General features: G+C 54.0%; 1 protein-coding gene across 5 annotated transcripts in view; it reads left to right on the top strand.

Annotated features, from left to right (window-relative positions):
• The window catches only part of CC2D1A (coiled-coil and C2 domain containing 1A), a 25,382-nt gene extending 5,619 nt beyond the window's left edge, over positions 1 to 19,763 (top strand). Inside the window, exons 3-29 of one of the 5 annotated variants that reach the window (XM_030935398.1) lie at positions 738 to 853; positions 978 to 1,043; positions 1,615 to 1,749; positions 1,848 to 2,082; positions 7,798 to 7,922; positions 8,252 to 8,324; positions 8,486 to 8,557; positions 8,652 to 8,782; positions 8,870 to 8,942; positions 9,564 to 9,685; positions 10,304 to 10,412; positions 10,496 to 10,668; positions 13,402 to 13,524; positions 13,618 to 13,676; positions 13,765 to 13,881; positions 15,723 to 15,796; positions 15,873 to 15,931; positions 16,027 to 16,078; positions 16,184 to 16,283; positions 16,381 to 16,471; positions 17,099 to 17,236; positions 17,331 to 17,395; positions 18,572 to 18,635; positions 18,719 to 18,845; positions 18,965 to 19,041; positions 19,129 to 19,176; positions 19,259 to 19,763. In XM_030935398.1, coding sequence (XP_030791258.1) covers positions 738 to 853; positions 978 to 1,043; positions 1,615 to 1,749; positions 1,848 to 2,082; positions 7,798 to 7,922; positions 8,252 to 8,324; positions 8,486 to 8,557; positions 8,652 to 8,782; positions 8,870 to 8,942; positions 9,564 to 9,685; positions 10,304 to 10,412; positions 10,496 to 10,668; positions 13,402 to 13,524; positions 13,618 to 13,676; positions 13,765 to 13,881; positions 15,723 to 15,796; positions 15,873 to 15,931; positions 16,027 to 16,078; positions 16,184 to 16,283; positions 16,381 to 16,471; positions 17,099 to 17,236; positions 17,331 to 17,395; positions 18,572 to 18,635; positions 18,719 to 18,845; positions 18,965 to 19,041; positions 19,129 to 19,176; positions 19,259 to 19,279 — 2,645 coding nt within the window. In that variant the 3' untranslated portion in view covers positions 19,280 to 19,763. Of the gene's footprint in view, positions 1 to 737; positions 854 to 977; positions 1,044 to 1,614; positions 1,750 to 1,847; positions 2,083 to 7,797; positions 7,923 to 8,251; positions 8,325 to 8,485; positions 8,558 to 8,651; positions 8,783 to 8,869; positions 8,943 to 9,563; positions 9,698 to 10,300; positions 10,413 to 10,495; positions 10,669 to 13,401; positions 13,525 to 13,617; positions 13,677 to 13,764; positions 13,882 to 15,722; positions 15,797 to 15,872; positions 15,932 to 16,026; positions 16,079 to 16,183; positions 16,284 to 16,380; positions 16,472 to 17,098; positions 17,237 to 17,330; positions 17,396 to 18,571; positions 18,636 to 18,718; positions 18,846 to 18,964; positions 19,042 to 19,128; positions 19,177 to 19,258 lie in introns of all 5 variants that reach the window. The other 4 variants (XM_030935397.1, XM_030935395.1, XM_010361598.2 and 1 more) reach the window with 4 other exon arrangements.
• The last annotated feature ends 125 nt before the right edge of the window (positions 19,764 to 19,888 follow it).

Here is a 19,888-nt window from a genome sequence, read left to right as displayed (position 1 = left end):
TCTGTTGCCCAGGCTGCAGTGCAGTGGCACAATCTCAGCTCACTGCAACCTCTGCCTCCTGGATTTAAGTGATTCTCCTGCCTCAGCCTCTCCAGCAGCTGGGATTACGCGCCTCCACGCTCAGCTAATTTTTGTATTTTTTTTTTTTTTTTTTTTTTTTTTTGAGACAGAGTCTCGCTCTGTTACCCAGGCTGGAGTGCAGTGGCACGATCTCGGCTCACTGCAAGCTCCGCCTCCCGGGTTCACGCCATTCTCCTGCCTCAGCCTCCTGAGTAGCTGGGACTACAGGCGCCCGCCACCGCGCCTGGCTAATTTTTTGTATTTTTAGTAGAGACGGGGTTTCACCATGGTCTCGATCTCCTGACCTTGTGATCCCCCCACCTCGGCCTCCCAAAGTGCTGGGATTACAGGCGTGAGCCACCGCGCCCGGCAATTTTTGTATTTTTAGTAGAGACGGGGTTTCACCATGTTGGCCAGGCTGGTCTCAAATTCCTGATCTCAAGTGTTCCTTCTGCCTCGGCCTCCCAAAATACTGGGATTACAAGCGTGAGCCACTGTGCCCAGTCTGCAGAGCTGGGTTTTGAATTCAGAGAGCCAGGCCCCAGACCTGAGGCTGAATAAGGAAGAGATGAAATGGGGAAGTCAACAAGAAGTGGGATCACCTAACGTGTCCGGGGTGGGAAACGGGGGCTCTTGGTGTACAACCCTGGCCCACCTGGGGCATCCCCCACCGCCAGGTCCCCTGCCGATGGAGGCCATTGAGAAGATGGCCAGCCTGTGCATGAGAGACCCGGATGAGGATGAGGAGGAGGGCACGGATGAGGATGACTTGGAGGCTGATGATGACCTGCTGGTGAGCACTAAGGGCAGGGTGGGGGCTCTTATCCCATTGCTCTTATCCCATCAGTGCCCATAACCGCTGCCCATGGCTCTATCCCATGCCCTCATGTCCTGCCCCCGGCCGTGTGTCCCTGCAGGCGGAGCTAAATGAGGTCCTTGGAGAGGAGCAGAAGGCTTCAGAGACCCCACCTCCTGTGGCCCAGGTACAGTTAGGATGACCCCACTTCCTTGAACCACAACCCAACAGACAGTCCGTGGTTCAAGGCCTACCCTTTTTTTATGAGATGGAGTCTTGCTGTGTCACCCAGGCTGGAGTGCAGTGGTGCCATCTCAGCTCACTACAACCTCTGCCTCCCGGGTTCAAGAGATCCTCCCACCTCCACCTCCCCAGTAGCTGGGATTACAGGTGTGCGCCACCACACCTGGCTAATTTTTGTATTTTTTGGTAGAGATGGGGTTTCTCCATGTTGGCCAGGCTGGTCCCAACCTCAAGTGATCCTCCTGCCTTGGCCTCCCAAAGTGCTGGGATTATAGGCGTGAGCCACCGCGCCCGGCCCACCCTTGTCCTTCACAGCCATGTGACATCAGGCGGGTCACATGATGCTTCTGAAACTCCATTCCCTCCACTGGGAAATGGGGACCATGATTTCTGCCTCACTGGGGCGGGGGAGGCTGGTCCAGGAATGACATGTGGCTGACTATTACTGCAGAAGAGGCTGACAGGGGCATCCCAAGTGGGGTCACCACCCACACTGTGCCCCTGCCCTCCCACAGCCAAAGCCTGAGGCCCCCCATCCGGGGCTGGAGGCCACCTTGCAGGAGAGGCTGGCGCTCTATCAGACAGCAATTGAAAGCGCCAGGCAAGCTGGAGACAGCGCCAAGATGCGGCGCTACGACCGGGGGCTTAAAGTAAGTGGGCAGAGGGCAGGGTACAGGGACCCCCCCACCCCGATGTCCCGCACCAAGCTCTTGGCTTCTCCCAAACCAATACTCACGACTTATCGCAGACACTGGAAAACCTGCTGGCCTCTGTCCGGAAGGGCAATCCCATTGACGAAGCGGACATCCCGCCGCCAGTGGCCATAGGAAAAGGCCCGGCATCCACACCTAGCTGCAGCCCTGCACCCACCCAGCCGGGCCCTGGAATCGCATCAGCCCCGGAGCCTAGGGTCACCCTGGAGGGACCTTCTCCCACTGCCCCAGCCTCATCTCCGGGCTTGGCTAAGCCCCAGATGCCCCCAGGTAGGTGATGGGCAGGGCCGGGCTGATGTGGGATCCGAGTGGGCCATCTGGCAGGATGCCGCTCTAGGGGGGTGCAGGCTGTGCACTGATTGTGACATATTTTCAACACTCTGAGTCCTGGGGTCTTCAAGCCCCTGGAGTTCATGAATACCTCCCAAGCAGGACATGGATACCCAGAGAGTTTTATTGTTGTTATTATAATATTACAATAAAACAGGCCGGGTGCGGTGGCTCACGCCTGTAATCCCAGCACTTTGGGAGGCCAAGGCAGGTGGATCACAAGGTCAGGAGATTGAGACCATCCTGGCTAACATGGTAAAATCCCATCTCTACTAAAAATACAAAAAATTAGCTGGGCGTGGTGGTGGGCACCTGTAGTCCCAGTCACTCGGGAGGCTGAGGCAGGAGAATGGCGTGAACCTGGGAGATGAAGCTGGCAGTGAGCCGAGATCGTGCCACTGCACTCTAACCTGGGCAACAGAGCAAGACTCCATCTCAAAAAAAAAAAAAAAAAAAAATATATATATATATATATATATATATATATATATATATTACATTTACCATTAAAAATTCTTTTAGTTCTTTTTTTTTGAGATGGAGTTTTGCTCTTGTTGCCCAGGCTGGAGCACAATGGCACGATCTCAGCTCACTACAACCTCCACCTCCCAAGTTCAAGCGATTTTCCTGTCTCAGCCTCCCAAATAGCTGGGATTTCAGGAATACGCCAGCACACGTGGCTAATTTTGTATTTTTAGTAGAGATGGGGTTTCACCATGTTGGCCAGGCTGGTCTCAAACTTCTGACCTCAGGTGATCCACCCACTTCAGCCTCCCAGTTTGCTGGGATTATAGGCATGAGCCACTGTGCCCGGCCTTTTTTAATTCTTTGAGACAAGGTCTTACTCTGTCACCCAGGAGTGCAGTGACGTGAGCACAGCTCACTATTGCCTCAACCTCCTGGGCTCAAGGGATCTTCCCTCAGCTTCGCCAGTAGCTGGGACTACAGGCATGCACCACACACACACGTGGCTAATCTTTTTTTTTTTTTTTTTTTTAGACAGAGTCTCGCTCTGTCACCCAGGCTGAAGCGCAGTGGTGTGATCTTGGCTCACTGCAACTGCCACCTCCCGAGTTCAAGCAATTCTCCTGCCTCAGCCTCCTGAGTAGCTGGGATTACAGGCACATACCACCACACCCAGCTAATTTTTTGTATTTTTGGTAGAGACGGGGTTTCACCATGTTAGCCAGCCAGGGTGGTCTCGATCTCCTGACCTCGTGATCCGCCCACCTCGGCCTCCTAAAGTGTGAGGATTACAGGCATGAGCCACCAGGCCAGGCTTCATCTCCTCTTTTTTTTTTTTGGAAACAGAGTCTCACTGTATTGCCCAAGCTGGAGTGCAGTAGCGTGATCACAGTTCACTGCAACCTGCCTCCCAGGCTCAAGCAATCCTCCCGCCTCAGCCTCCTGAGTAGCTGGGATTACAGGCATACGCCACCATGCCCCATGCCCAGCTAATTTTTGTACTTTTTGTAGAGGTGCCATGTTGCCCAAGCTAGAACATATCTTCTAAGAGGTTTTTCTTCCTAACCTCCCCCTAGGAAAGGAAGGCCTCCCTCCCTCTCTTCGTGATACAAACATGGGGCTTTGCCCCAGGTCCAAACACTTCCCTGGCAGGAAGCAAAGAGACAACTCAAAATACTGGCATGGGTTTGAGAAAGCAAACACCGGGTCACTAAATCCTTCCGCAACCGAGCTGGTTTCCAAGCCATTGTTTTTGGCAAAGTTCAAGGATTACTGGAATTGTCACCTGAAACTGTCAACTGAAACGACCAAAAATTTTTCACAATGGGAGTTTGGCATAAAACTTGTCAGGAGTTCAAAGAATACAAAGACATCACAGTAACAAAATTCTGTGTGTTCCAATCTATTTGTTGATATGAAGTAAGTTTCTCAATACTTTAATTTTTTTGAGACAGAGTCTCACTCTTATTTCCAGGCTGGAGTGCAATGGTACAATCTTGGCTCACTGCAACCTCCGCCTCCCAGGTTCAATTCACCTGCCTCAGCCTCCCGAGTAGCTGGGATTACAAGCGCCCGCCACCATGCCCAGCTAATTTTTGTATTTTTAGTAGAGATGGGGTTTCACCATGTTGCTGTCCAGGCTGGTCTTGAACTCCTGACCTCAGGTGATCTGCCTGCTCCACCTCTCAAAGTGCTGAGATTACAGGCGTGAGCCACTACCCCTGGCCTCAACACTTTAAAAAAGAAAAAAAAGGCCGGGTGCAGTGGCTCAAGCCTGTAATCCCAGCACTTTTGGAGGCCGAGACGGGCCGATCACGAGGTCAGGAGATCGAGACCATCCTGGCTAACACGGTGAAACCCCGTCTCTACTAAAAATACAAAAAACTAGCCGGGCGAGGTGGTAGGCGCCTGTAGTCCCAGCTACTCGGGAGGCTGAGGCAGGAGAATGGCATAAATCCGGGAGGCGGAGCTTGCAGTGAGCCGAGATCCGGCCACTGCACTCCAGCCTGGGCGACACAGCAAGACTCCGTTTCAAAAAGAAAAAAGAAAAAAAAGTACTGATGCTTATGCCTGTAATTCCAGCACTTTGGGAGGCCAGGAGTTCAAGACCAGTCTGGGTAACATAGCAAGAACCCATCGCTACATAAAAATAAAGAAATTAGGCTGGGCGCGGTGGCTCACGCCTATAATCCCAGCACTTTGGGAGGCCGAGGTAGGTGGATCACGAGGTCAGGAGATCAAGACCATCCTGGCTAACGTGGTGAAACCCTGTCTCTACTAAAAATACAAAAAAATTAAAAAAAATTAGCCGGGTGTGGTGGTGAGTGCCTGTAGTCCCAGCTACTCAGGAGGCTGAGGCAGGAGAATGGCATGAACCTGGGAGGCGAAGCTTGCGGTGAGCTGAGATCGTGCCACTTGTACTCCACGCTGGGCGACAGAGCGAGTCTCCATCTCAAAAAAAAAAAAATTAAGAAATTAGCTGGGTGTGGTAGTACATGCCTATAGTCCCAGCTACTCGAGAGGCTCAGGTGGGAGTTTCGCTTGAGTCCAGGAGTTCAAGGCTGCAGTGAGCCATGATGGTGCCACTCCAAGTCTGGGCAACAGAGCAAGATCTTATCTCTAAAAAAAGGAAAAGAAAAAAAAGAAAAGGATTGAAAGGGAGAAACAAGCTGATCGTTAGGGATTGGACCCAGCTCCAATTATGTCAACAAGAGGTACATTTCTGGTAGGATTTTACCCTTGGTGTACAAAAACTATCAAATAGCTCAGCAGGGGCTGGGCGTGGTGGCTCAAGCCTGTAATCCCAGCACTTTGGGACACCAAGGCAGGCGGATCACTTGAGGCCAGGAGTTCAAGACCAGCCGTGGCCAACATGGTGAGACCTCATCTCTACTAAAATTACAAAAATTAGCTGGGCGTAGTAGCGCATACTGGTAGTCCCAGCCACTCGGGTGGGTGAAGCAAGAGAATCACTTGAACCCAGAAGGCAGGGGTTGCAGTGAGCCACATTTGCACCACAGCACTTCAGCCCGGGCGACAGAGCAATACTCTGTTTCAACAAACAAACAAACAGGTTGGGCGCAGTGGGTCACGCCTGTAATCCCGGCACTTTGGGAGGCTGAGGCGGGTGGATCATGAGGTCAGGAGATTGAGACCATCCTGGCTAACACAGTGAAACCTCGTCTCTATTAAAAATGCAAAAAAATTAGTCGGGTGTGGTGGCGGGCGCCTGTAGTCCCAGCTACTCGGGAGGCTGAGGCAGGAGAATCACGTGAACCTGGAAGGCGGAGCTCGCAACGAGCTGAGATCGCACCATTGCGACAGAGCGAGAGTCCGTCTCAAAACAAATAAACAAACAAATCCAAAAAGCTCAGCTGGGTGTGGTGGCTCACACCTATAATTCCAGCACTCTGGGAGGCCAAGGTGGGAGGATGGCTTGAACCCAGGAGTTCAAAATCCATCTGGGCAACGTAGGAAACTGTCTCTACAAAAAATTAAAAATTAGCCAGGCACGGTGGTGCATGCCTGTAGTCCCAGCTACTTGGGAGGCTGAGGTGGGAGAATCACTTGTGCCTGGAAGGTTGAGGCTGCAGTGAGCTGTGATTGCACCATTGCACTCCAGCCTGGGTGACAGAATGAGACCCTGTCTCCAAAAAATAAAATAAAATAAGCTTGATGTATTTAGGTTTTGCTCAATTACCTGCTAGTAATAATTATAACAATAATTTGACCCAGAAACACATTGTTTTTAACACTGAAAGATTTATGATCACAGGAAATAAAACCAATACAATGTCAAAGGCGTGTCACTTCTACCTCCAAACCTATTTTCAGGGAAGTAAGCCTAAGTTTAAAGCAATGGGTCCAGTTGTTAGTCTCAAAAAAAGATCCTGCGTGCTATTTTCTGGGTGTTTCAAGATTTTGTAGGCACTGGGTGGTATCTTTATTGTACCGTGTTATTTTATACTAAGAATTGTACTTAGAGCTTTAAATTTTGAGGTACTTCCCCAGAAAACATATCGAGCATATTACTTGAAACTGTAACTAACACAGTTTAAAAAGCACTGCATACTGAGTTTCCCAACTTTGCAAACACATTTCATAAATGTATTTTGGTTGTATAAATATACAATACGGTAGGCAAAAAAGGCTTTCAAACACACAACTATATCATGTTAGCATAAATTTCTGTGGGGGATGTGGATGGAAATAAGACAAGACTCAAAATTCCCAACTGCTAAAAGTGAGTCCCAGGATCTATTTAAAAAGGGAGTCGGGCATGGTGGCGCATGCTTGTAATCTCAGCACTTCGGGAAGCTGAGGTGGGAGGATCGCTTGAACCCAGGAGTTCGAGACTAGCCTGGACAACATAGTGAGACCCCATCTCTAAAAAAAATTTTTTTTAAATTAGCCGGGCGTGCTGGTGCATGCTCTGTAGCCCCAGCTACTCAGGAAGCTGAGGAGGGAAGATCGCCTAAGCCCAGGTGTTTGAAGCTACAGTGAGGTATGATTACGCCACTATACTCCTGAGCAGCAGAGCAAGACTCTCTCTCTTTAAAAAAAAAATACATTAACTATGACCAGGCGTGAAAACTCACGCCTGTAATCCTACCACTTTGGAAGGCCGAGGTAGGTGGATCACTTGAGGTCAGGAGTTTGAGACCAGCCTGGCCAACATGGTGAAACCCCATCTCTACTAAGAATACAAAAATTAGCCAGAAATCAGGAGGCAGAGGTTGCAGTGAGCCGAGATTGTGCCACTGCACTCCAGTCTGGGCAACAGAGCAAGACTCAGTCTCAAAAAAAACGTTAAGGCTGGGCGTGGTGGCTCACGCCTGTAATCCCAGCACTTTGGGAGGCCGAGGCAGGCAGATCACCTGAGGTCAGGACTTTGAGACCAGCCTGGCCAACATGGCAAAACCCTGTCTCTACTAAAAACATAAAAATTAGCCAGGCATGCGCCTGTAATCCCAGCTACTCAGGGGGCTGAGGCAAGATAATGGCTTGAACCCAGGAGGCGGAAGTTGCAGTGAGCTGAGATTGCACCACTGTACCCCAGTGTGGGCAACAGAGCAAGTCTCTGTCTGAAAAAGAAAAAAAAAAAGCATTAAATAAATAAATAACAAATGGTTTACACGGTGAACTTGGCCCAGGCCCTGGAGGCTTCCTGTATGTTGTTCTCCCTTCCAGGTCCCTGCAGCCCTGGCCCTCTGGCCCAGTTGCAGAGCCGCCAGCGTGAGTATAAGCTGGCTGCCCTCCACGCCAAGCAGCAGGGAGATACCGCTGCCGCCGCCAGACACTTCCGCGTGGCTAAGGTGTGTCCAGCCTGACAGACAGGACTGGAGGGAGGGGGCAGGATGCTTCCCACATGGCCCGGTGGCAAAGCACCCGGGCTGCTGGGTCAGGCCGACCCAAATTTGCATCCTAGCCTGGTCACTCCCTAGCAATAGTTTGCTGTAAGTCTTGGAGCCTCAGTTTACCCCCTCTGTGAAATGGGCACGTGTGTTGGAAGAGGATTAAGCAAGATGGCACAAACGGAAGGGAGGGAGCTAGAAGTCCTCGGTGCCATGGCAGGGCCCGGAGGCTCCCCACCAGGTCCCAGCCCCCAACTGCACCTTCTCTTCTAATCTCTCCCTTCTCCCAGAGCTTTGATGCTGTCTTGGAGGCCCTGAGCCGAGGGGAGCCCGTGGACCTCTCCTGCCTGCCGCCGCCACCCGGTGAGGACTCTGCCATGCCCACTCTCTGGGATGGTTTCACTAAGTTCTCCTTGATGCTGCCACCCCTGTTGGTCAGGCCCAGAGACCACCCTCAGGCCAGACCAGCTTGTTGGGGATGCAGCATGCAAGCCCCTCATTGGCCTGGACCTCTCTGTCCCCAGACCAGCTGCCCCTAGACCCACCTTCACCACCGCCCCAGCCTCTGACTCCCGCTACGGCGCCCTCCACACCAGGTAGGTTGTGGGACCCTCTGGGGTCGGGGGCAGGCTGAAGCCAGACTGTCTACCCGTCCCTTGACTCTTAACCTTGTCCCCCTGTCTGGCCCAGAGGTCCCCCCACCCCCTAGGACCCTGCTGGAGGCACTGGAGCAGCGGATGGAGCGGTACCAGGTGGCCGCAGCCCAGGCCAAGAGCAAGGGGGACCAGCGGAAAGCTCGAATGCACGAGCGCATCGTCAAGGTGCCCCGGGAATTCCGGGGGAGGTGGGGCGAGTGGGCAGCCCCAGAGCCCTTCCACAAGCAGCCCTAACACCTGTGGCCCTTGCAGCAATACCAAGATGCCATCCGAGCTCACAAGGCTGGCCGAGCCGTGGATGTCGCTGAATTGCCCGTGCCCCCAGGTAGGCCTAGCTCTGGTAGGCTCCGCCCCAGTAGGCCCCACCTCCAGTAGGCCCCGCCCCCAGTAGGCCCTGCTGCTGGCGGACTCTGCCCCAAGCTCCCGTTCCTCCAGCCTCTGAGCATTGGCAGATGCTATTACTCCCCATGGCACAGGCTCAGGGATCTGAATACAACATATTCAGGGGTTCTGTAAACTTGTTAATCAGTGGGAGCTTGACATTGGACATGATGTAAGGGTCTGCACCCTAGAAATTGGGAAACTGGCTGGACGTGGCTGTTCATGCCTGTAATCCCAGCAGTTTGGGAGGCTGATGTGGGAGCATCACTTGAGGTCAGGAGTTCAACATGGCGAGACCCCGTGGCTACAAGAAATTTAAAAATTAGCCTGGTATGGAGGCGCACGTCTGCAGTCCTACTCCAGATCATGCCACTGTACTCCAGCCCCGGCAACAGAGCGAGATCCTGTCTCAAAAAAAAAAAAAAAAAAAAAAAAACAGTTAAAAAAATACAAAAGTAAAGGCCCAAGACTCTGTAGGTGGGGGAGGAATCTGCATCTCCACCATAATGGTGTGAGTTGGTCTCCATCCTGACACACAGTAACTAGGCCTCGACTGGCCGCCCAGGCTTCCCCCCCATCCAGGGCCTGGAGGCCACCAAACCCACCCAGCAGAGTCTGGTGGGTGTCCTGGAGACTGCCATGAAGCTGGCCAACCAGGATGAAGGCCCAGAGGATGAAGAGGATGAGGTGCCTAAGAAGGTTTGAGGGTTGGGGCCGGGTGCAGTGGCTCACACCTGTAGTCCCAGCACTTTGGGAATCCAAGCTGGGAGGATCGCTTGAGGCCAGGAGTTTGAGACCAGCCTGGGCCACATAGTGAGACCCCCATCTCTGCAAAAAATGTTTTAAAAATTAGCCAGGCATGGTGGGACTCATCTGTAGTCCCTGCTACTTGGGAGACTGAGGTAGGGGAATCGCCCGAACTAAGAAGCTCAAGGCTGCAGCGAGCCATGGCTGTGCCACTGTACTCCAGCCTGGGCGACAGAGCAAGACCTCATCTCCAAGACAAACTAAAAAAAAAAAAAAAGTGTTTGGTGAGAATTGCCTGAACTGGGAGGCAGAGGTTGCAAGATCGTGCTACTGTACTCCAGCCTGGGCGATACAGCAAGACTCTGTCTCAAAAAAAGTAAAATAAAATAAAAATAAGGTGTTTGGAGCCAGGGGCTTTGGGTGAGGCAGGGGAGTAGCAAAGTCCTGGGAGCCCACTAAATGACCACTGTTGTCAGTGTCAGACCCTGATCCTTGGGGACTAGACTCATAACAGGTGCTACGAAATCTCTTAACATCCTCTCTCTTCCTCCACAGCAGAACAGCCCTGTGGCTCCCACAGCCCAGCCCAAAGCCCCACCCTCAAGGGCTCCCCAGTCAGGATCAACGCCAGCAGCCAAAGCACCCCCCAAAGCCACATCCACCAGAGGTAGGTGCCCCCCCTCCTTGACCCAGCTGCCTGTTGCCTGGCTGTGGCCTGGGCAGCACCCATAGCAGCTCCTATGCCCACAGCCCAGCAGCAGCTGGCCTTCCTAGAGGGCCGCAAGAAGCAGCTCCTGCAGGCCGCACTTCGAGCCAAGCAGAAAAACGACGTGGAGGGCGCCAAGATGCACCTACGCCAGGCCAAGGGACTGGAGCCTATGCTGGAGGCCTCGCGCAATGGGCTGCCTGTGGATATCACCAAGGTGAACCCTCTGGGCTTGCGGGAACTTCCCAGGCACCCACTGGTCAGGCTCCTGCCCCTTAGCAGCCACGTGAACTGAAGTGTATTCGTCAGGGTCCAGCTGCTGTAACAAATAGATCCTCCCAAGACAGTGGCTGAAATGAGACAGACATTTATTATGTTTCTTGCATGTACCACTCAGGGCAGTCTGGGCTATGCAAATGGGAGGTCCTTCAGGCCCTGAGTTCCTTCCACCTTATTGCTTTGCTGCACCCGAGGGGTTGTCCTTGTCCACATGATCCAAGTGGATCCTGTCAGAAGGATTAGAGAAAGAGGCAGAGCTAGTAGTCCCTTTTAAAGGAAGTGACATCACTATTGCTTGCCTCCCATTGGCCAGAACTAAGTCACATGGCCATATTTAGCCACAGAGGAGCCTGGAACATGTAGTCTCTTGTTGGTGCACTGTGTGACCAGCCTGAGCTCCATTACTAGGGAAGGGAAGGGGATCAGATTTGGGGAGAGACTTAGATTCTGCCACTTTGGACAGGACCATTCCTTTCTCTCTGAGCATCATTTTTCTCCCTGGGGAAGTGGGGATGGCAACCCCCGCCTCAAAGAAAGACAGCCAGGATTCCTCATGTGATAGAATAGTACTCATAATAGGAAACATTTGAGGAGCTTGAACTGGGCGCCCAGCAAAGGCCACCCAGTTCAAGGAAGTGACATCACTTTTGCTTGCCTCCCATTGGCCCAAACAGTCACATGGCTACATTTAGCGTCAGAGGAGCCTGGGACATGTAGTCTTTGCTGGGCACTGGAGATACGGCCTTGAGCAAAAAAGCCAAAAATTCACACTCTCTCTGGACATGGTGGGTCACACCTGTAATTCCAGCTACTTGGGAGGCTGAGGTGGGAGGATCGCTTGAGGCCAGGAGTTCAAAACCAGCTTGGGAAACACAGTGAGATTCACTGTCATGGAGTGGATGTTCTAACTGAGAGACCACGAGAAACACACAAATATACAGCACCTTATCACAGCCCATGAAGCCTGCACCATCTGCCCCGTCACCTCCCTTGCCTGGTCTCCTTTTTGTTTTGTTTTGAGACAGAGTCTCTCTCTATTACCCAGGCTGGAATGCAGTGGCGCGATCTCAGCTCACTGCAAACTCTACCTCCCAGGCTCAAGCGATTCTCCTGCCTTAGCCTCCCGAGTAGCTGCGACTACAGGCATGCACCACCACGCCTGGCTAATTTTTGCATTTTTAGTAGAGATGGGGTTTCACTATGTTGGCCAGGCTGAACTCCTGACCTCAGGCAATCCACCTGCCTCGACTTCCCAAAGTGCTGGGATTACAGGCACGAGCCACTGTGCCCGGCCTGCCTGGTCTCTTTCACCTGCCCCCTTGCCCACTCTCCCCTTTGCTGTCTGGTAGCCTCAAACACCAGGCACTCTGCAACCTCAGGGCCTTTGCACATGCAGTTCCCTCTGCCTGAATGCTTTTCCCACAGACACCTGTATGGTTCACTTTCTCCCCTCATTAGGTCTCTGCTCAGACATCAGCATCTCCAGGAGGCCTACCCTGACCTGTCTAAAATCCCTCCCTGTCACCCAGATCCCTCTGCTCCTCCTCCCAACCCTGCCTTTCCCTGTGGCATGTATCACCTTCTACTCTCTTATATGATTTACTTATTTCTTCTGATTATTGCCCATCTCCTACAAGAGAATGTCAGCCCCACGAGGGCAGGGGTTTTGTTCTCTCTTCTTCATCCCTGTGTCCCCAGCCCCAGAGCAGAGCCTAGTGCACATTAGAGGCTCCATACATGATTTCTCCAACTCTTTTTTTTTTTTTTTTTTTTTTTTTTTTTTTTTTTTTTGAGACGGAGTCTCGCTCTGTCGCCCAGGCTGGAGTGCAGTGGCCGGATCTCAGCTCACTGCAAGCTCCGCCTCCCGGGTTCACGCCATTCTCCTGCCTCAGCCTCCCGAGTAGCTGGGACTACAGGCGCCCGCCAGGTCGCCCGGCTAGTTTTTTGTATTTTTAGTAGAGACGGGGTTTCACCGTGTTAGCCAGGATGGTCTTGATCTCCTGACCTCGTGATCCGCCCGTCTCGGCCTCCCAAAGTGCTGGGATTACAGGCTTGAGCCACCGCGCCCGGCCGGATTTCTCCAACTCTTGAGCTCAAGCAATGTATCCGCCTCAGCCTCCCAAAATTCTGGGATTATAGACATGAGCCACTGCCCCTGGCACCACACATGATTTCTGGGGTGACTGAAGGATGCCCTTGTTAAGTGGGACAATGGAAGGATCAAGAAGAAAGAATAGAGGCTGGGTGTGGTCTTTTCACACCTGTAATCCCAGCAATGAGGGAGGCTGAGGCTGGCGGATCACTTGAAAGTGGTCAGGAGTTCGAGACCAGTCTGGTCAACATGGTAAAACCCTATCTCTACTAAAAATACAAAAATTAGCCAGGTGTGGTGGCACGTGCCTGTAATTCCAGCTACTCGGGAGGCTGAGGCAGGAGAATCACTTGAACCCGGGAGGCAGAGGTTGCAGTGAGCCGAGATCGCGCCACTGTACTCCAGACTGGGCAACAGAACGAGACTACATCTCAAAAAAAAAAAAAAAAAGACCAGAGAAGGGTGACAGAGCCGTGTTTGGGGAATGCTCCCCCTCAAGGAAGAACAACATTTCTGCAGAGCCCTAGGTGGGCCTGCTTGTCCCCCTTATCCCCCCACCACCAGCCTCGTCCTCCCCAGGTACCGCCCGCCCCTGTCAACAAGGACGACTTTGCCCTGGTCCAGCGGCCCGGCCCAGGTCTGTCTCAGGAGGCCGCCCGGCGCTATGGTGAACTCACCAAGCTCATACGGCAGCAGCATGAGGTGAGGGGGAGGCCCCCAGCCCGACCCCCAGGGGCGTGACCCTGCTTCCCCCTCTCTTCCCTTCCCTCAACTCACTGCCTTCTGTTTCCCCAGATGTGCCTGAACCACTCAAACCAATTCACCCAGCTGGGCAACATCACTGAAACCACCAAGTAAGTGCCCCGACCTATGCCAGACACTTGCACCCCCAGCCACCCATCCCTGGGGCTAGGGACATGAGCAGGGCCCTCCCACTGGCAGGTTTGAAAAGTTGGCGGAAGACTGTAAGCGGAGCATGGACATTCTGAAGCAAGCCTTCGCCCGGGGTCTTCCCACACCCACCGCCCGCTTTGAGCAAAGGACCTTCAGCGTCATCAAGTAAGGCTACTGATCTGTGCCCCACCATGTGGCCCCAATGGCCCTTTGGTGGCAGGGGGGTAGGGGTGTGCTCCCCAGAAGCTGGCATAAGATTTACATCTGTAGGAAAGTTTGAATGGGTGGAAGAGCACAGAGCGTGCAAAGGCCCTGGGGCAGGCATGAGATACAAGTGAAGAATGGCAAGGGTGCAGTCACAGTGACACATTTGGGAAAGATCTAGAGAGTACAAAGGTGTATCTTGTCCCAGGGCCTGGGTGAGTCCATGGGAGACCAGAGATGAGGTATGGCTTTGGTGGGTGTTGGTCTTGGTACTATTAAGTCTTCCCACACCAGGAGGAGTGGGGATCGTTTTCTCCACTTTTTTTTTTTTTTTTAATTTTGAGACAGAGTCTCGCTCTGTTGCCCAGGCTGGAGTGCAGTGGCGCCATCTCAGCTCACTGCAAGCTCCGCCTCCCGGGTTTACGCCATTCTCCTGCCTCAGCCTCCCGAGTAGCTGGGACTACAGGCACCCGCCACCGTGCCCGGCTAATTTTTTTGTATTTTTAGTAGAGACAGGGTTTCACCATGCTAGCCAGGATGGTCTCGATCTCCTGACCTTGTGATCCACCTATCTTGGCCTCCCAAAGTGCTGGGATTACAGGCGCGAGTCACTGTGCCCAGCCTTTTTTTTTTTTTTTTTCTGAGACAGTCTCACTTTGTCACCCAGGCTGGAGTACAGTGGTGCAGTCTCAGCTCACTTCAACCTCTGCCTCCCAGGTTCAAGCAATTCTCTTGCCTCAGCCTCCCGAATAGCTGGGATTATAGGCGGCCGCCACCATGCCCAGCTAATTTTTGTATTTCTAGTAGAGACAGGGTTTCACTCAGTTGGCCAAGCAGGTTTCCTCAAATGATCTACCTGCCTTGGCCTCCCAAAGTGCTGGGATTACAGGCGTGAGCCACTGCACCCGGCCCATTTTCTCCACTTTCTAAACGAGGTTAGGTGCAGCCACTGGCCCTCCAGTGGTTCCCAGCTGCCCCTGGGATAACCCACATCCCTTACCCTGGCTCCCCAGTCTCCACACAGCCTGGCTCCCTGTCACCTCCTCTCTGCCTCCTGTCCCCGCTTCACTCAGCTCTGGCCACCTGGGACTCTTTTTGGTCGCTCTTACAAACCAAGTATGTTCCTACCCCAAGCCTCTGCATCAGCTATTTCTTCTGCCTTCACCCTCTTCCCCAGGTCTCCATGTGGCAGCTCCCTGTTGACATCTAGAGTCATCTATGATGTCACCTTCCCTCTGAGAGGCCCTCCCTGTCTCTCCAAGCAGTCTCTTCTGAGCACACTCCCCTCTTCCCTCTCTGCTGAGTTTTCTATTGTTTCTCTATTTAGGTACTTGTGCTCATCTGTCCACTCAGCTAGATTGAGCACAGGGTATGGGTATTTCTTGTTTAATTCTAGATCCCCAGCAGCTAGGGTACTGGCTGGCACATAGTAGGTGCTCAAGAAATATTGAGAAATGAAGGGACTATCTCCTAGCAGCTAGGGCACTGGCTGATGCTTAGTAGGACTCAAGAACTATTAAGTGAAGGGAATGTCACCTAACAGCTAGGGTACCTAGCACACAGTAGGTACCAAATAAATATACGCGGACTGAAGAAAAGACTCAAAAGTGATCCATTGCTGACCTGAACAGAGAACTCTAGTCTGTCTGATTCTAAAATTAGCCCAGGAGCTGAGACGCCCCCAAAGGCCAGGGTCGGGTTTGTTCCCAGCCCCCACTGGAGGAAGAAAAGGCAGGTGGGCAGTGGGACTGAGGTACCTCTGTTTCCCTGCCCACCTGCCTGCCCACCTGCCCACCCGGAAGGATCTTCCCTGACCTCAGCAGCAACGACATGCTCCTCTTCGTCGTGAAGGGCATCAACTTGCCCACACCCCCAGGTGAGGGGGCTGTAGGCAGGGGTCAGGGTCATGGGGACCCCCTCTCTGCCCAGCTCTGACCCTTGTTTGCCCACAGGACTGTCCCCTGGCGATCTGGATGTCTTTGTTCGGTTTGACTTCCCCTATCCCAATGTGGTATGTGGGGAGCTGAGGAGGGGAGGGCTGCAGACTCAGTGAGCCAAAGCCAGGTCCCAGGCCCCCAAGATTTCCTGCCTCCTCTCTGGTCATAGGAAGAAGCTCAGAAAGACAAGACCAGTGTGATCAAGAACACAGATTCCCCTGGTGAGCTTCAGCTGGAAGCACCCTACCCCTACTCCCTTGCAGCAGAAGGGATGTAAGACCATGGCCTGACCCCACCCAACTTCCTCTCCCTCCTTCCCCCTGCAGAGTTCAAGGAGCAGTTCAAACTCTGCATCAACCGCAGCCACCGTGGCTTCCGAAGGGCCATCCAGACCAAGGGCATCAAGTTCGAAGTGGTTCACAAAGGGTGAGCTAGAGGGAGCCATGGCCGCTGGGTGGGCTCCAGGGGAGGGGAGCTCCTCTGAACCAACCATCCTGTCCACACTATACACATGTACACACAGGGGGCTGTTCAAGACTGACCGGGTGCTGGGGACAGCCCAGCTGAAGCTGGATGCACTGGAGACAGCATGTGAAGTCCGGGAGATCCTTGAGGTGAGAGGTGGACATTCATCCGCATGCTCTGGTATGGCCATTGCTACTCATTAACATTATTTTTTTTTTTTTTTTTTTGGAGACGGAGTCTCGCTCTGTCGCCCGGGCTGGAGTGCAGTGGCTGGATCTCAGCTCACTGCAAGCTCCGCCTCCTGGGTTTACGCCATTCTCCTGCCTCAGCCTCCCGAGTAGCTGGGACTACAGGCGCCCGCCACCTCGCCCGGCTAGTTTTTTTTTTTTGTATTTTTTTGGTAGAGACGGGGTTTCAGCGTTAGCCAGGATGGTCTCGATCTCCTGACCTCGTGATCCGCCCGTCTCGGCCTCCCAAAGTGCTGGGATTACAGGCTTGAGCCACCGCGCCCGGCCTCATTAACATTATTAAGACAGTTCCTGCCTTGAGCCCCCTATGAGCCTGTCTGTTGACCCAACCCCTCCCCTCAGAGGCCCAGACCTCCCTACTGCCCAGCCCTAAATACTTGCAGCACCCCACCCCATTATGATCAACTGGTATCTCAGCCATACCATGGGCTCATATTTTAGAAGCCACTCTTGTTGTCCCTGGTCCTGGCCCTGGGCCTTTAGTCACTTCTTGCTTCCCACCAACAGTTACTCCTTACCCCTATCCAGGTCCTGGATGGTCGCCGGCCCACAGGGGGGCGACTGGAGGTGATGGTTCGGATTCGGGAGCCACTGACAGCCCAGCAGTTGGAGACGACGACGGAGAGGTGGCTGGTCATTGACCCTGTGCCAGCAGCTGTGCCCACAGTGAGACCCCCCCACCCCTACCCATCAGCAATCCCAGGGAGGGAAGCTTGGTTCAGGGGCCCAGGACTCACAGGACTGGTTCTCTCCTCTGAAGCAGGTTGCTGGGCCCAAAGGGAAGGCTCCTCCTGTGCCTGCCCCTGCAAGGGAGTCAGGTAACAGGTAGGTATCTGGGCCAGGGCATGCTAGAGAAAACACCCAATTCCCCTCTCAGCCCCAGCTGGACAGTTTCCCACCAGGCACAAATTGGACCATGTCCCTCTCCTGCTGCAAAACCTTTCCTGGCACCCCTTTTCCCAGAGGATCCAGTTTAAACTCCTTTGTTTGGTCTTTAAAACCTTTTATGATCTGACCATTGTCAATATATCCAGGCTTCTCTCTCCCCACTCCCTCCTGTGGTTCATGGCCATGAATAGTTTTCACTGGCCTCTGGACTTCCGTGGGTTCCAATGCCCTGAACACCCCTACGCTTTTTCCTCTGCCCACCTCTGATTCCTTCTTTGGATCCCAGCTTGGCTGTTACCTCCTCCAGGAAGCCCTCCCTGACCACTAGGCATCATAGTTTCCTGGGTGTGCAGCCATCATCCCCACTAGGTTTTGGGATCAGCAACACCGGGTGGGTATCGCCTATCTCCCACCATACCCCCAGTGCCCAAAGTGTCTTTTTTTTTTTTTTTTGAAACGGAGTCTAGCTCTGGCGCCCAGGCTGGAGTGCAATGGCGCGATCTTGACTCACAGCAACTTCCGCCTCCTGGGTTCAAGCGATTCTCCTGCCTCAGCCTCCTGAGTAGATAGGATTACAGGCATGCGCCACCACACCCAGCTAATTTTTCTATTTTTAGTAGAGACGGGAGTTTCTCCATGTTGGTCAGGCTGGTCTCAAAGTCCCGATCTCAGGTGATCTGCCTGCCTTGGCCTCCCAAAGTACTGGGATTACAGGCATGAGCCACCGCGCCCGGCCTTTTTTTCTTTTTTTTTTTGAGACAGGATCTCGCTCTGTCGCCCAGGCTGGAGTGCAGTGGTGCGACCTCAGCTCACTGCAACCTCCACCTCCCAGGTTCAAGCAATTCTTCTGCCTCAGCCTCCCAAGTAGCTGGGACTACAGGCGCCCACCACCATGCCCGGCTAGTTTTTTTTTATATTTTTAGTAGAGACTGAGTTTCACCATATTGGCCAGGCTGGTCTCGAACTCCTGACCTCGTGATCCGCTCGCCTCTGCCTCCCAAAGTGCTGGGATTACAGGCGTGAGCCACCGTACCTGGCCCAATGTGTCTTTTTAATTAACAGGGTTGGGTGGGGGGAATCTCTGCAGTCCCTTATCCTTCCTCCACCCCTTAGATCAGCCCGGCCCCTGCATAGCCTCAGTGTGCTGGCCTTTGACCAAGAGCGTCTGGAGCGGAAGGTGGGTATCCGTCCTGCCGGGCTCCATGGGGCAGGACTGGGGAGTCCTGGCGGGATCTTCACAGGCCCCTCTGTATCCTCTAGATCCTGGCCCTCAGGCAGGCGCGGCGGCCGGTGCCCCCAGAAGTGGCCCAGCAGTACCAGGACATCATGCAACGCAGCCAGTGGCAGAGAGCACAGCTGGAGCAGGGGGGCGTGGGCATCCGACGGGGTAGGGGTTCGGAGATGGGCATCTGGTGGGGGATGGGCTTGGGGATGGACACAATACAGGAGGGTTGGGGGCAGCGAGACCCCACCCTAAGCCCCCATCCCCCCACCATCCATTCTCAGAATATGCAGCCCAGCTGGAGCGGCAGCTGCAGTTCTACACGGAGGCTGCCCGGCGCCTGGGCAATGACGGCAGCAGGGTGAGCTGGGCGCAGGCTGGGTGGGCGCTGGGCAGCGGGCAGGGCGGGACCTGCAGGGACTACCTGCTGAATGCCCATCCCCCACAGGAGGCTGCAAAGGAGGCACTCTACAGGCGGAATCTGGTAGAGAGTGAGGTGAGCAGCTCAGGAGACGGGGTGGTTGGGGGATCACTGTGGTCGTAGCCCACCCCGGTGAACCCACGGGCCTCTCTCCCAGCTGCAGCGGCTCCGCAGGTGAGGAGCCCGTGGGGCGGGCAGCCCCTAGAAAGCGGGCAGCAGGCCCCGACACCGGGAAGAGCCGACACAGCCACGGACCAGACAAGCAGACAATCAGCGGACAATCGGTTCTGGACTCGCCCCTCATCCGGGCCTCCAGCCCAGCCAGAGCCTCTGTGGCTGTGGGTGTGGGGAACGATCCCTGCCAGCCAGTGTATTCCCCTCACCCAGGCCTGGGTGGGCCCCAGAGAGTCCTGTTTGCACAGCCCAGGGGAGTCCGGCTTCTGGCCCACCCCGGAGCAGGGAGGGTGGCTGGGACCAAGCCCCGAGAGCCCCTGCAAGCACTTTACTTCCTGTCCTTCCCCGGCCTTAACCCCAAAGCCCTCCTGCACCCCAAAGAAGCCGCTGAGGCTGGCCGAGCCCCACTGTCTCCCCAGGGGCGTCGACCTGGCCCAGCTGGGTCCCCAGGGCCAGCACATGGAATAAAATAGCCAGGGCCACACTCAGCCCAGCTCTGTCCTGTTTGTTGCTCGGACCCTCGGTGGCCAGGCTAGGTCTCCCCACTCACCCCCCAGTTCCCCTGGAGGTAGAAGGGGAGGTGCCTGTTAGGGGAGCAGGTTTGGGGAGGGGC

Source organism: Rhinopithecus roxellana, chromosome 8 (assembly GCF_007565055.1).
Source record: "Rhinopithecus roxellana isolate Shanxi Qingling chromosome 8, ASM756505v1, whole genome shotgun sequence".
In the NCBI taxonomy this organism is placed as follows: Eukaryota; Metazoa; Chordata; class Mammalia; order Primates; family Cercopithecidae; genus Rhinopithecus; species Rhinopithecus roxellana.
Note: the sequence above shows the minus strand (reverse complement) of the source record. Positions and strands in the feature narration are given on the sequence as shown.